The sequence below is a fragment of the Ursus maritimus genome, unplaced genomic scaffold, assembly GCF_017311325.1.
Source record: "Ursus maritimus isolate PB19 unplaced genomic scaffold, ASM1731132v1 scaffold_16, whole genome shotgun sequence".
Classification (NCBI taxonomy): domain Eukaryota; kingdom Metazoa; phylum Chordata; class Mammalia; order Carnivora; family Ursidae; genus Ursus; species Ursus maritimus.
In genome coordinates, this window is record NW_024424008.1 from 44184803 (window position 1) to 44200472 (window position 15670).

Consider the following 15670-nt stretch of genomic DNA (forward strand, 5'->3'; position numbering starts at 1 on the left):
TATATTTTATTTTTTTTCATCAGAATAGTTTAGGTGGGAGTGTTCATATCCTATATCTTTGTTACCACTGTGAAGGAAATTGATTTTTGTCAGTTTGTTTCCAATTTTTTTTGGCTGGGTACAGTATACTTTGTTGATGGTACATGACAAGGTAGGGCTCTCCAATTCCCTCCTCTACTTCAGGGATTCCGGGATGGAAACTGTGTAGAGGTGTGGAAATTCTCTGTGTGTTGGGGCATGTACTCCCCACCAGCTGAGAGCATCTTTCTTCTTGTTCTGTCTAGGGCTGTTGGTTCAGTGGGCTCTTATTCTTTGGCAGCCATATAGCCCATGAAGTTCACCAATGTGTTGCTGTAGCCAAATTCATTACCATACTAGAATATGAACTTGATTAAGTCGTCATTGAGGGCAGTATTAGCCCCAGAATTGAAGGTGGAAGAATGGGTGTCATTGTCAAAGTTGCAGGAGACTACCTGGTTCTCAATGGAGCCCAGGATGCCCTTGAGGCGGCCCACCGATGCCTGCTTCACCAGCTTCTTGATGTCATAGTACTTGCAGCTTTCTCCATTTGTCAGCTCAGATCCACGACTGACACCTTGCGGGAGGGGACATGGAAGGCCATGCCAGTGAGCTTCCTATTCAGCTCAGGGATGACCTTGCCTACAACCTTGGCAGCATCAGGGGAAGCCCCTCAGCCATTATGCCACAGTTTCCCAGCCGGGCCTGGCATAGTCTTCTTGGTGGCAGTGATGGCATGGACTGTGGTTATGAGTCCCTCCATGATGCCAAAGTTTTCATGGATGACCTTGGCCAAAGAGGCCAAGCAGCTGGTGCTGCAGGCATTGCTGATAATCAAACTTATCATGGTTCACACCCATCAGAAACAGGAGGGCATCAGTAGAATGGGCAGAGATGGTGACCCTCTTGGCCCCAGCTTCGGGTAAGGCAGAGTCTTCTCCAGTGGACTCCCTAGTATACTCAGCGCCAGCATCGCCCCATTTGATGTTGGTGGGATCTTGTTCCTGGAAGATGGAGATGGGCTTTGCATTGATGACAAGTTTCCTCTTCTCTGCCTTGACTGTGCCTTTGAGTTTGCCATGGGTGGAATCGTACTGTAACAAGTAGGTCATATAGTTGAGATCAGTGGTGTCCTTGGTGGCAACAGCATCCACTTTGTTACAGTTAAAAGCAGTCCTGGTGACCAGGTACCCAATACGGCCAAATGTACTTACTCCGACCTTTACCGTCTTGTCTTTGGGATGGTGCTGTCACTGCACCAGAAGATGTGGCTGTGTGTCAGACAGGGAGGAGCAGAGAGCCCAATTTTTTTTCCAGTTTTTTGATAGAAGATCTTCCCTCCCCATCATTTTCACAATGTCTTCTCCTTTTTACCACTTTAACCATTTATGAATAAAATCAACAAACAAATTTATCTCTGTTTTTAACATTGTCATTATGGAATTTGTTTTTTTCTCCTGGAAGAGTATAAATAGGTTTATAAATGATCATGTAAAGTAACAGTAGGGTGATCTTGTACTTTGTGTGGGGGGTTCTTACACTGTGCTATTAGAATCAGGAATCAGATAGTCTGTACTCCTGTCTAAACCCTTTCCTGGCCTATAATGTGCCTCCTTGAGATGTCAGTGTTTCACAGATACAGCAGGTACCAGAACATCCATAAAATATAATCCACTTTCCAGCTAAACACTATGTGTTAAGCCTCTTTTGGCACAGATTTTGTATTTACCATAGGACACATAGTGATCCTCAATATTTATTTATTGCATAGACATAACACAGAAGCTGAGAAAAATTAATGAGTTAAGTCATATAGCTTACTAAGGAAACACCTAGATAAACTGTAGTCTTCTGATTTCATGTCTACTGCTCTTTCAAATATACTTTTTGTTTACTTCATTTTATTATTTTTATTTTTATTTTATTTCAGTAGTCCTGAAATATGAGAAAACTTTTTGTTTTGAAAGTTGGCTGTGCTTTGTTGGCTTACACATGAATATCCCTCAGGGTAGTGGTTGTTATAGGAGAATAGTTTGATAGTTTTTCTTGTCAAAGACAAGTCCTATTAGGCTAGGATAGTTGAGAGAGGATTGACTAAACAGGGAGCTTTTTTGCAAATTAATTAAAAAAAGACATTTTAGAATGTTTGCAAGTACTAGTAATTCAGAGACTAGGGCATGGGAGAGAAAGGAACCCAGCTACAAATCATTAGGACAGGACCCAAAAACCGCATGGTCAATAAACAAGAAATCTCTCTGTAGCAAAGGACAATGAGGTTTAAAACCACATTTCATCTGACTTTGTATCCTGTTCTTTAGGGTAATGCTATTTCCCCCCAGTGTTTATACATCTTTGATAAAACTTATAATGCACAATGATCCTACATTAATAGGGAAATGTTTTGGGGAGTGAAGGCCAAAAGGCCAAATTGGTCTCCACATTTATGAGGAACCAGGAACACAGAGGACAGGAGATATAGCGTTTGGTATACAAAACTCAAATTAAGATGAAGAAATTTAGAAAGCAAATCATGGGTAAAAGACAACTCTTTCTGTGACTCTTCCTTTCTAGAAGGCTCTAGAAATATTATAAAGACCACAGGATTTCTCTGGGTGGGATAAAAGCACAAGTCACTTGATATTTAAACCAGGTGATGGGTATTAAGGAAGGCACGTGTTGTGATGAGTACTGGGTATTATACACAACTAATGAATCATTGAACACTATACCAAAAATTAATGATGTACTCTATGGTAGCTAACTGAACATAATAAAAAAAATAAACAGGTAAACTAGCAGGGCTGGATGACCTGGGAACAGCTAAATCACTCCTGTTTTTGTTGACTTCTGTGTGCTACTCCTGTATGGATGTTAAGTTACAAAAACCCTGAAATTGCAGCTGGGAGAGCAATGACAGCTTGAAAGAAACATTTGGTGGATAAACCAAATTGTGCTAGTTTCTTTTCTTCAATAGGATGTTGGATTATTTTTCTTTTGAGAAAACACAAAAAGATGACTACTCTAAAAGTCCTTAATCCTAAATTATATTCCTGAAACCAATATTACACTCTTTGTTAACTAACTGGAATTTAAATAAAAACTTGAACTGAGGGTTTCAGAGGGGAGGGGGGTGGGGGATTGGTGTAGCCCGGTGATGGGTATTAAGGAGGGCACATGTTGCACGGAACACTGGGTGTTATACGCAAACAATGAATCACGGAACTACATCAAAAACTAATGATGTACTGTATGGTGACTAACATAACATAATAAAAAATTAAAATAAATAAATAAATAAATAAAAACTTGAAACAAAAAATGCTTAATCCTTAATTAAGTTATAATTTAAATATTTCTAAGATAACTTTAATAATATTTAATATTTTACCGCTTTTCTGATTTCCGCTCAAGATTTAGTTATTGTGAAATTTAGCGTAACTGGTTTGTCAGCTTGTTTGTGTTTTAGAAGTTTGGCATCACTAAAACCTTGAGTATGGTTTTATTTATTTATTATTATCAATTTTAAAAAAGTAATTTATTTTTCATTGAAGTATAGATGACATGCAATATTCTTTTAGTTGACATACAATATTCTTGACATACAATGTTCTATTAGTTTCACACATTAGTACATCGTAGTGATCTGACATATTTTACACTACCAACTGCTCACCATGGTAAGTGTAGTTACAGTCTGCCGTCATAGAGTTATTGACTTACGGTTTTAATCGACCTCTCACACCACATCCCCTGACCTCCAGATCAACATGCTTGATTTTCATATAACAAGTTCTATGTATACAAAATAGTTGATTTTTGTTGTTTTTTTAAATTTTGCTTTTCTTTTACTTAGAGTCTGTTTTGATGAAATTGTATTCCTTATTGAAAAAGGTATGTCAGCACGTAAATAATATTTGTGCTATTTAGGAACCGTTACAGACATTGCAAAGGTGCATCCCGTTTGTTACATATTTTATCACTATTGGAGGTAGCTAAAAGTATATGTTAACCCTGATCACTAATCTTTCATTTGAGAAGCCTCGAAATACAAATGCAATCAGCTTCAATTTCAGAAAAAGACTTTCAGAAATGATAATTTTTTTATGGCAGAAAGAATAAACTTTCGAACTAAATTCCATGTTTTCAGGTTATTTGGGGAAAAGTTCATTAAAATTGTTACATAAGTTATAAAGACAGTTTATAAAGTTAAGATTTACAACGTTGTCATAAAAGCAATTTAGCTGACAGTTTTCTGGTTAGTAATTTAAACATTGTATATGTTTGGGACTTTTTTTAAAAGGAGGAGCACCAAGTCAGGTGTGTTACATGCACAACATAGTTGTCCCTTATGATTTTTGCTTTTTGTGTGCTATGTGAATGGCCGTGAAGGAAGTTATGAGAAGAAGTACGAGTCTACGGAAATTGTCACAACTAAGAGTCAAGCAGGTAAGTGATGGGATTTGTCCCTACCTGTGTCCTAGGACAGAGCCATCTCTGAATCAGTATGAGAGTTTGGACTTTCTTGGCAATAACAGAAAATGATCCTCCTACTTCAGGACCCGAAGCAGAGCTGATTCCATTCTGGATTTGTGCAATATAAACTTTCTGTAAGTGAGCTGCTCGTGTTGCTCAGCCAGGTTTGAAATGAGCACGATCAGGGTGCACTAAGGTTCAAGCATCATGAAAAGCAGAAGTACAAAGGGTTCTGAGTTCCATGCCCTTTTAATTGCTGAACCCTTAAATTTATTGAACCTCATTATCCACTTCTTCTGACTGCCTCCTTAAACACATACACACACACACACACACACACACACACACACACACCCCTACACATAGTGTTCAAGTCATATTTTATGAGATCACTGCCATTGCATGGTATGCAACCCACTTTCAGGTAGATGGTTCCTGGTTCCAGCTCCTGAGAGGAAGGGCTGAGCAGGAAGTACTTGCTGAATCTACGAAAAGGAAATAGTTTTTGCTTTAATCAGTTGCTTGTTCATAGAAACACACGCACATGCACACACATACGTACTAACACATACATGCACATTCCTTGCATACACACACACACACACACACACACACACACACACACACAAACACACAGCATTTTATACCTCTGAGTACCTAGCAATGTGTGGCATTGGGGTGTATGTTACAAATATAAATAAATCATGATAAGAGAATGATATAAATGTAGGTTTTCATAATACAACAGAGTAGATAGATTCTAATATCAGTTCTGTATGGTCAAAATTTCTTCTTAAAATTGATTTTGTTGAATTGATGTCCATGTTGGCAGACACACATGGTTATTTTTCCCTGAGTCTAGCATAAGTTTGTTTTTCTTTTGTGCATTGGGACATGTCATTGTATTATTAGCTGACCACCAGATGAAGTAGTTGGTTGATTTGCAGGGCTTTGCTGTACAAAATATGTATCTTTAAATATTAAAATCATACCCAGTGTGAAGTTTTACCTTCTGAGGGAGAGACTCTCATCTTCCTCAGTGAGTAGAATGGCTGGGGGCATCAGAGGGGCTGCTGAACTTCTGTCTCTGACATAAAGGTAAATTAACCCACTTCCAATAGTAATATAGAGATGTGCAGGGTGTTCCAAATGTTCTTAATGTGTTTTAGTGTTTTCTGCTCTGTCACATCTGTCAGTTCTTCTATTTCAAAGGGAAATAATGTGAGATAAAGAGGAGAGGGAAGCTTAATTTTCATTTCATAGTTGATGAAACTGATGGGGAGATGTCATCATAGTTTGTCTCAAATTACAGCTTTTAAGTGGTAGAGCTGAGACTAGGACTTGTTGTTTTGATTCTAAATATAAGAGCATATTATTATTAGTATTATTAATCAATGACTGTACTTTTAAATATCCATGAAACATGAAAATAGTTTCAGTGAATGAAAAGTCTCAGAACACAAATAAAAGCAACATGCTAAACTAAGCAAAAAGTCAAAGTATCTTTCCCATTTTATATTTGGAAGCTCTATTGCCTGATTTAGAACATGTGAATATATTCTTATATTATACTGGCCTTCACGATATGTGGAAACACGTAAGGGTAGACTATAATAATCATTTCCACATTCTCTTCGTCCTTCTTCTGGCTGGACATGGAACACCATGAGGGCCCACTTAAGTGATGAAGCTGTGAACAAAAGCTGGAGCATGATTGCAACAGTATCAAGGTGGAGAATGGGAGGACCTAGGGGTACACAGAGGGCTCTGGGACCTGAAATAGTCTATTTATAGGTCTGCATGCTCATTATAAGCTGCTCAGTTTATAATAATGGTTGAAGTGTCTATTTTGTAGACTGATATATGTATGTATGCTAACTTTCATAGTAAATTAAGGCTGAAAAACTTGGATTCTACCTTTATTTAAATTAAATATTAAAGTACTCAAAAAGCCAAGACTCAGAATAAAGGCTCAGGTGAAGGGAACAGGGTTCCAAGTACAAAACAGAATGGCTCGCACAGAAGAAACCAAAAATAGAGTAGTGTGGAGTAATGCAAACCAGTTCGGAGCAGAGATGGTGCTTTTACTACACTCAACGAAACATTTCCACCAGGTTCTGCAGGAGGAGCAAAGTCCATAGAGAACCCCATTGTATAGGTCTGTAGAGGGTTATATGTCATTATGTTTAGGTTAATGTACGGAGGAGATGGTTCTCCTATATATTATATAGTTTCATTTTCTTAACCCCTTCTGCATTCTTGACAAAGTCTTAAAGAACTTCTTTAGGTATTATTTTGACAGTGGTGTGATGATTATAATTTGGGAATATAGAAAAAAATGAATATATTTAGGCATAGAGAAAGGACCGCTTCAATCAGCAGAGTTATTATAAAGCATGATGATTGAAACAGACCCAGATATCACACTCATAATTCAAGTTTAGAGGTGATTCAGCAGTTAGTAAATTGCATTGAGTCCAGAATGTTGGGTTAGAGTGTTTTATATCTCACCTGCCTAGATAAGCATTGTTCCTGGAAATTGGTATAGGCCTGAGTTTGAGGGTAGAAGTCAGTTTGGCTCAGTTAAGTAAAGTGGTCAGTGGATAAGTAGTTGACTTTTGGTGTATGTATATGTATACTCATTATGCAATTTTTCTGGGTTTTATCTTTGCATAAATTGTCAGAGTATTGGGAAGTTGCCATGATTTGGGAATTTTTCAGCCTTTTTTTTCTTTGAATATGTTTTCTGGTTCTTTCTCACTCTCTTCTCCTATTGGGGTTTCTAACTGCATATATTGATGCCCTTGGTAGCATCCAGTAAGTCCCTCAGGCTTTCTTCACTATTTTTGTTCTTTTTTTCATTTTGCCATTCTGACTGAATAATTTACAGTGACCTTTAATCAAATTCAAGATCCTGTCTTTTGTTCAGTCTCTTGAAACTCTTTGCTGAATTTTTTAGTTCAGATACTGTATTCTTCAGTTTCATGATTTCTGTTTAATACTTTTAAACAGTTTTAAACAGTTTTTTTTTCAAACAGTTTTCTGTCCCGTGTTGCAATTTCCTTTGGTTTGTGTGTTGTTCTCTGCCTCCAGCGAGCATCTTTATGATAGTTATTAATTCTCTGTCATGTAAGTCACATATTTTGATTTCATTAGTGTCCGTTTGTGGAGATTTCTCTTATTCCTGTTTGGAAGGATTTCAACTTGTCTTCATTTTCATTGACTCTCTGCACTGGTGTCTGCCCTTGAGATAAAACACGCACCTGTCCTAACATTCACGGCCTGGCCTTGGACTAGAGAAGCTACCACCAATAAGCCTGGTCAGAGACTTTGGAGGCCTCTCAATTTAGTGCAGTCTAAACCTCTTTCTTTGTTCTTAGTTGCAGCACTCCCTGCTTCTCCCTGTCTCCCCCCACCCCATCCATTGTGTGCCAGGTTGTGTCTGTGTTCTAAAAAAATCAAGACTGAAGCCAATTCCTCAGGCAGCTCACAGATATGTAGTATTACTGGACGCATCGTGCATATCTTTCCCTCTCCAGAGAGAAGCTGTCAGAAAGGGCTTTTCAATCACTTACTCTATGCTGAGCCAGGGGAAGGAGCTCTGGTGACTTCCAGCCCACACCACCAACTTTTTTGTCTCTCTCCATGGGCAGGTAAAACATGCTGAGTCCTGTATCCCCCTGCTTTCTGACACAGACTATCTAGAAGCTGGACTCCTAGGCACACGTAATTAAAGTTGGGGCATTGGACAGATGGTGCAATTCTTTCCCTCCCCAGGGAGAGGTCAGGAACTGGGGTCTTGTCCCACTTTGAAGGTGCTGTGCGAGGATAATTGTTATAAAAAGAGGATATCTAGAATTTCCCTAAAATGTTAGGGGATGTGTGTAGCTTCATTGTTTAACTCGGAATAGGCCTACCTTAACTACTGTCTGAATTTCTTATAAAGGGAATATGTATGTGAAACATTTTTGAATCAGGGTGTTCACGGAGGGCAGGAAGTTCTAGGGCTCCTCTTCTGCCAAGTTGCTGACCTGGAAATGGGCATTTATTTTTGGCTCCTCTTGGGGGATGTGCCATCCCTAGAGTGGAGGGAAACCTTGAGTAAAATTTGGAGTCCCTAAGGAATTAAGGACACATTGTGGTCCTTTGTGTAACTACATCCCCTCAAGACCCTATTACACCAGAAACCATTCCCTGCGGAACAGACCGAGCAAGCTTCTGCCCTGTTTATAGCTGAGTTGATTATATCATCACACTCACCCTTAAGTCTTCTGTGATTTACGAATTGGCAAAATGATAATAATAAAGGCTGTTAATTTTGGTCTGCTGCTTAAGAGGACTCATAATCAGAAATTGTTATCTAAGGTTCAGAAGGATTTGCAGGGCTCGTCAGAATTTACGTGTAAGCTGTGTCCTCATAGAATCCAAGGGAGCAAAGCCAGAGAGACTAAATCTGCCCTTTCAGAACCACAGGGGTAATACCAGTAAGGAGTCACCGAAGTGTTCTTGCCTAAGGAAGGTGAGTTTCTGAATTCCATTTATGTTCATGTCCTTCTATTGTGATGGAAGTCTAAGGATCTAAGATATTCCACTTTCTTTTTTTTTTTTTTTAAAGATTTTATTTATTTATTTCACAGAGATAGACACAGCCAGCGAGAGAGGGAACACAAGCAGGGGGAGTGGGAGAGGAAGAAGCAGGCTCATAGCAGAGGAGCCTGACGTGGGGCTCGATCCCATAACGCCGGGATCACGCCCTGAGCCGAAGGCAGACGCTTAACCGCTGTGCCACCCAGGCGCCCCTAAGATATTCCACTTTCTTTCCAGTTTTACAGTCTTCAGACTCAGATGAAATTGGTCGTAGGACCTATTTAGGGGAGGGTGATGGCGCAGGGAAGATTCAGAGACATTACTAGTTTGAAAGGATGCAATTTATTGGTCATTGATGGGACTCTCACTCTGGTACATTCATTGTTTTTACTCTGTACATGGGGCAGGAACTTTAACTCTCAAGACTCTGGTCCTTTATTTTTGGATTAGAACAATGTTCTTCATTCCCACCACATGAAGTCCAATCCCCATGAAAGCCAGCACCAGATTGGTGGGGTTGCTGCCTCCAGTTTACTGGTTAGGGGAGGGGTCGTGTGGTCAAAGAAATGAAATGAGAGAAGGCAATTCTCTCCTGGTCCAATCTTCTCCCTTAACCTTTGGTTTCACAGCAGTCCTGTTGGCGTATGGAACCCCTGGCCGTCATTTTGTAGGCCAGGTTTTGATGCTCTTTGCTTATACAGTTTATAAAGACTCTAATAAGGGAATGGCCATGTCACTAGATTCATGATAATGGCAAAGCAGATTCTGTGGGTGCTCCAGAATTACTCCAGTTTGGGGTAACCTCGAATATTCCCAGTACAAACCTAACTCTTGTGAAAAGAGATATGATCAGAAAAGTTGAATTGTTCTCCGTGTAATGTTTTTCTCCTGTGTCCACAGATCCCTTTAGAGAAGAATGGCTCCTGGAAATGCTTGCTTTGTGACTGAATTCATTCTGATGGGGCTCACAGACTTACCATATCTCCAGCTCCCTCTGTTCTGCCTGTTTCTAATCATGTATGTTTTCACTGTGTTGGGGAATGTGGGCTTGATAACTCTAATCGGGCTGAACTCACACCTCCATACCCCCATGTACTTTTTCCTCTTCAATTTGTCCTTCATAGACCTCTGTTATTCTTCTGTGTTTACACCCAAAATGCTGACTCACTTCACATCAAAGAAGAATATTATCCCCTACGGGGGATGCATGACCCAGCTGTACTTTTTCTGTTGCTTTGGTATTTCTGAAGCTTATGTGCTGACATCAATGGCCTATGATCGCTATGTGGCCATCTGTAACCCACTTTTGTATCATGTTGCCATGTCCCCCAAGATGTGTTCCAGCCTTATGCTTGGTTCTTACTTGGTGTCATTTTTGGATGCCACAGCTCACACAGGATGCATGCTGAGACTGACCTTCTGTGATGCAAACACCATCAACCATTATTTGTGTGACATCCTCCCTCTGCTCCAGCTCTCCTGCACAAGCACTTATGTCAATGAGCTGGTGGTTTTCATTGTGGTGGGCATCAATGTGATTGTGCCCAGTGTCACCATCTTTGTCTCCTATGGTTTCATCCTCTCCAGCATCCTCCGCATCAGCTCCAGGGAGGGCAGGTCCAAAGCCTTCAGCACCTGCAGTTCCCACATAGTTGCTCTTTCTCTCTTCTTTGGCTCAGGTGCATTTATGTATCTTCAACCATCTTCTGCTGGGTCTATGGATAAGGGGAAAATCTCCTCTGTCTTTTATACCAATGCGGTTCCCATGATGAACCCTTTCATTTACAGCTTGAGAAACAAGGACATTAAACTTGCTGTGAGAAAAACTCTGAGTAGGATAATGAATTGATCAGAAACAGTGTCTGTCTGTGTAGTTTGTTGCACATGGGGATTCTGTGTGTTTAAGTAAAATACCTTTAGTGGCAATCTTCTTAGCATTTTTCCTAGTATGGTAAAGGAAGATAGAGTCTCACAATTTATTTTTAGTCTTTATAAAGTAGGTCTTCCTCTTCTCCTCACCAATACCATATAATCTTCTCCACCTTTTTGTTCTGTTTAGTAATAGCAGTAAGTAATAAACATGTCTTTTCCCCCCCATTTTCATTATCAACTTGTTTTTTCCTCTGAAACATGAAGTGGTCTTTAAAGTATTGAATTTGAAGGGTGGCATTGTATTATTGTGTGTGTTTTTATCTGCCACTTGGTATTAGAATATGTATCAAGGCACTTGGGTAGCTTGGTTAAGCATCTGCCTTTGGCTCAGGTCATGATATTGGGGTCTTGGGATTGAGTCCTGTATGGGGCTCCCTACCTAGCGGGGAGCCTGCTTCTTCCTCTGCCTCTGCTGCAATGCCTTCTTTTGCTCTCTCGTCCTTTCTCTCAAATAAATAAATAAATAATCTTTTAAAAAAAGAATATGTATCAGATAATCTGTTTGTAATCTCATTTTTCCATCCTCCAGTTGGGAAGAATATGTCTCCTTTCAATGCCGGAGGTTGAAGATTCCATATAGCAATCAAGGTTAATCCATTTTCATATGTAGACATCATGTACCAAGAGTTTTCTTTTGGCAGACTTTTCTTTTTTACCTTTTTACAGTGAAAGCAACACATAACTGATTATTGTATGGCTGGGCAAGAGAAGCTCAGAGTAGTTAGATTTACCTGAAGTCACACAGCTTTTATAAAGTAGGAGTTTAGACTAAATTCTTAGCCTTCTAATTTCACATCTGCTACTCTTTGTAGTCTATTTTGCTCTACTTTATTATTATTTTTTTAATTTTAAGTTTTTTTTTTAATTCCAGTTAGTTAACATATGGTGTAATATTAGTTTCAGGCATAGAATTTCATGATTTATCACTTGCATCCAATACCCAGTTCTCATCACAACCAGTTCCCTCCTTAATCGCCATCTCCCATTTAACCTATCCCTCTGCCCTCCTCCCCTCCAGCAGCCTGTTCGTTGTCTTTCATCAAGAATCTGTTTTATTGTTTGTCCTCTTTCCCCCCCACACATTCATTTGTTAGTTTCTTAAATTCCACATGAGTGAAATCATATAGTATTTGTCTTTCTATGACTGACTTATGTCATTTAGCATAATACTCTTTAGCTCCTTGCACATCTTTGTAAATGGCAATATTTCATTCTTTTTATGGCTAATATTCCAGTGCGTGTGTGTGTGTGTGTGTGTGTGTGTGTGTATGCCACATCTTCTTTATCATTTCATCATTCAGTGGATATCTGGGCTCCTTCCATAATTTGGCTATTGTTGATGATGTTGCTGTAAACATCGGGGTGCATGTATACTTTGAATCAGTGTTTTTGTGTCCTTTAGGTAAATGCCTACTATTGCAACTGCTGGATCATAGGTTAGTTCTATATTTATCCTTTTGAGGAACCTCCATTTTGTTTTCAAGAGTGGCTGCAGCAGTTTGCATTCCCACCAACAGTGTAAGAACATTCCTCTCTATCCTCATCCTCATCAACCTCTGTTGTTTCCTGTGTTGTTGATTTTATCCATTCTGACAAGCGTGAGATGTTATCTCGTAGTTTTGATTTGTATTTCTCTGATGATGTGTCATGTTGAACATCTTTTCATGTGTTTGTTGGCCATCTCTATGTCTTGTTTGAAAAATGTGTATTCATGACTTCTGCTCATTTTTTAACTGCGTTATTTGTTTTTTTGGGTGTTGAGTTTTTCTATATTTTGGATAGTAATCCTTTATCAGATAATGTTATTTGCAAATACTTTCTCCCATTCTAAAGGTTGTGCTTTAGTTTTGTTGATTGTTTCTTTCATTGTGCAGAAGCTTTTTATCCCAAAAGTTCATTTTTGCCTTTGTATCCCTTGCCCCGGAGGCATATCTATCTTACATTATGTCTTTCATCCATTTTGAATTTATTTTTTTGTATGGTATAAGAGAGCGATCCAGTTTCATTCTTTTGTATGTTGCTGTCTTGTTTTCCAGACGCCATTTTTTGAAGACACTGTCTTTTTTCCATTGGATGTTCTTTCCTGCTTTGTCGAAGATTAGTTGAGCACATATTGTGGGTCCATCTCTGGGTTTTCTCTTCTGTTGATCTATGTGTCTGTTTTTGTGGCACGACCATTCTGTCTTGATCACTACAGCTTTGTTTTTTTAATTTTTTTTAAATTCATGTTTATTTTTCACTTGAGGTACCTGAATTTTCCTTTTTTTAATAATAATTTTTTACTATGTTATGTTAGTCACCATACAGTACATCCTTAGTTTTTGATGTAGTGTTTCATGGTTCATTATTTGCATATAACACCCAGTGCTCCATGCCCTATGTGCCCTCTTTAATACCCATCACCGGCCTATCCCAATCCCCCATCCCCCTCTCCTCTGAAGCCCTCAGTTTGTTTCCCAGAGTCCATAGTCTCTCATGTTTCAATCCCCCTTCTAATCACTACAGCTTTGTAATGTAACTTGAGGTACAGAATTGTGATGCCTTGTGCTTTACTCTATTTTTCAAGATTGCTTTGGCTATTCAGGGACTCTGTGGTTCCATACAATTTTAGGGTTGTTTGTTCTAGCTCTGTGTAAGATGCTGGTGGTATTTTGAGAGAGATTGAATTAATGTGTAGATTGCTTTGGGTAGTACAGACATTTTAACATATTTGTTCTTCCAATCCACACACATGGAATGCTTCCCATTTCTTTGTGTCATCCTGTATTTCTTTCATCAGTGTTTCATAGTTTTCAGAGTGCAGATCTTTTACGTGTTTGGTGTGTTTTATTCCTAGGTATCTTATGGTGTTTGGTGCAATGTGAATGGGATTGATTCCTTGATTTCTCTTTCTGCTGCTTCCTTATTGGCATATAAAAATGCAACAGATTTCTCTATATTGATTTTGTATCCTTCATCTTTAACTGAATTCATGTGTCAGTTCTAGGATTTTTTTGGCCGATTCTTTGGGTTTTCTATGTCAATTACTATATTGTCTGCAAATAGTGAAAGTTTGATTTCTTCCTTCCAGATTTGGATGCCTTTTATTTCCTTTTGTTGTCTGATTGCTGAGGCTAGGAATTCTAGTACTATCTTAAATAGTAATGGTGAGAGTGGGCATCCATGTCCTTTTCCTGAGTATAAAGGAAATTCTGTTTTTCCCCCAACGAGGATGATATTATCTGTGGAGTTTCATATATGGCTTTTACTTTGTTGAGGTATAGTCTCTCTGTCCTAATTGGTTGAGGGTTTTTATCGTGAAAGGATGTTGTACTCTGTCAGATGTTTTTTCTGCCCCTATTGAGAGGATCATATGATTCTTATCCTTTCTTTTATAAATGTGGTGTATCATGTTGGTTGTTTTGCAAATATTGAACCACCCCTGCAGCCCAGAAATACATCTCACTTAATCATGATGAATTCTTTCAATGTACTGCTAGATTGTATTTGCTAGTATTTTGTTGAGAATTCTTGCATTCCATGTTCATCAGGGATATTGACCTGTGGTTATCTTCCTTAGTGAGGTCTTTGTCTGGTTTTGGATTCAGGGTAATGCTAGCCTCATAGATGAGTTTGTAAGCTTTTCTTGCATTTTTATTTTTTGGAATAGTTTGTGAAAAATAGGTATTCACTTTTCTTTAAATGTTTGCTAGAATTTCCCTGTGTAGCCCCCTGTCCCTGGACTTTTGTTTACTGGGAGATTTTTGATTACTAATTCAGTTTCTCTGCTGGTTATTCATCTGTTCGTCATCTGTTCAAGTTTTCTATTTCATCCTGTTTCATTTTTCATAGCTTATATGTTTCTAGGAATTTATCCACTTCTTCCAGATTTCCCAATTTCTTGGCGTATGATTTTTCATCATAGTCTCTTGTATGTTTTTGTTTCTGTAGTGTTGTTTGTGATTGCTCCTATATTATTCGTGATTTTATTTATTTTGGTCCTTTCTCTTTGCCTTTTGATAAATCGGGCTAGAGGTTTATCAAATTTATTAATTTTTCAAAGTACCAACTCCTGGTTTCATTGATCTATTCTACTTTTGTTGTTGTTTGTTTGTTTCTATATCTTTTATTTCCACTCTAACTTTTATTATTTCCCTTCTTCTACTGGTATTAGGCTTCTTTTATCGTTCTATGTCTAGCTCCTTTAACTGTAAGGTTAGGTTGTATATTGAGACTTTTCTTGCATCTTGAAATAAACCAGTTTTGCTATGCACTTCCCTCTTATGACTACTTTTGCTGCATCCCAAAGGTTTCGGAACATTGTCTTTTCATTTTCATTTGTTTCCATATTTTTTAAAGTTTATTCTTCAATTTTCTGGATGATTCATTCATTCATTCATTCGTTCATTCATTCATTAGTAGTATGCTGTTTAACCTCCATGTATTTGTGGTCTTTCCAATATTTTTCTTGTGGTTGACTTCGAGTTTCATAGTGTTGTGATTGGAGAATATGCATGGTTTAATCTCAGTCTTTTTATACTTTCTGAGGCCTGATTTGTGGCCCAGTATGTGGCCTATTCTAGAGAATGTCCCATGCACACTTGAAAGGAATATGTATTCTGCTGCTTTAGGGTGAAATGTTCTCAATGTATCAGTTAAGTCCATCTGGTCTAATGTTTCC

General features: G+C 38.5%; 1 protein-coding gene and 1 pseudogene across 2 annotated transcripts; one reads left to right on the top strand and one right to left on the bottom strand.

The window, feature by feature from the left end:
* Positions 1-305: 305 nt before the first annotated feature.
* Positions 306-6642, bottom strand: LOC103660594 (annotated as a pseudogene).
* Positions 6643-9552: 2910 nt separating this feature from the next.
* On the top strand, positions 9553-13129 carry LOC103660731 (olfactory receptor 8B3-like). 2 transcript variants are annotated; one of them, XM_040630696.1, is made up of 2 exons: positions 9553-10910; positions 13001-13129. In XM_040630696.1, exons 1-2 carry the CDS (start codon positions 9995-9997, stop codon positions 13114-13116), a joined length of 1032 nt encoding a protein of 343 aa, XP_040486630.1. In that variant the 5' UTR covers positions 9553-9994; the 3' UTR covers positions 13117-13129. The 2 variants fall into 2 exon arrangements, with proteins under 2 accessions (XP_040486630.1, XP_008686613.2); XM_008688391.2 differs by lacking the exon at positions 13001-13129 and having other exon boundaries at positions 9553-10927.
* The last annotated feature ends 2541 nt before the right edge of the window (positions 13130-15670 follow it).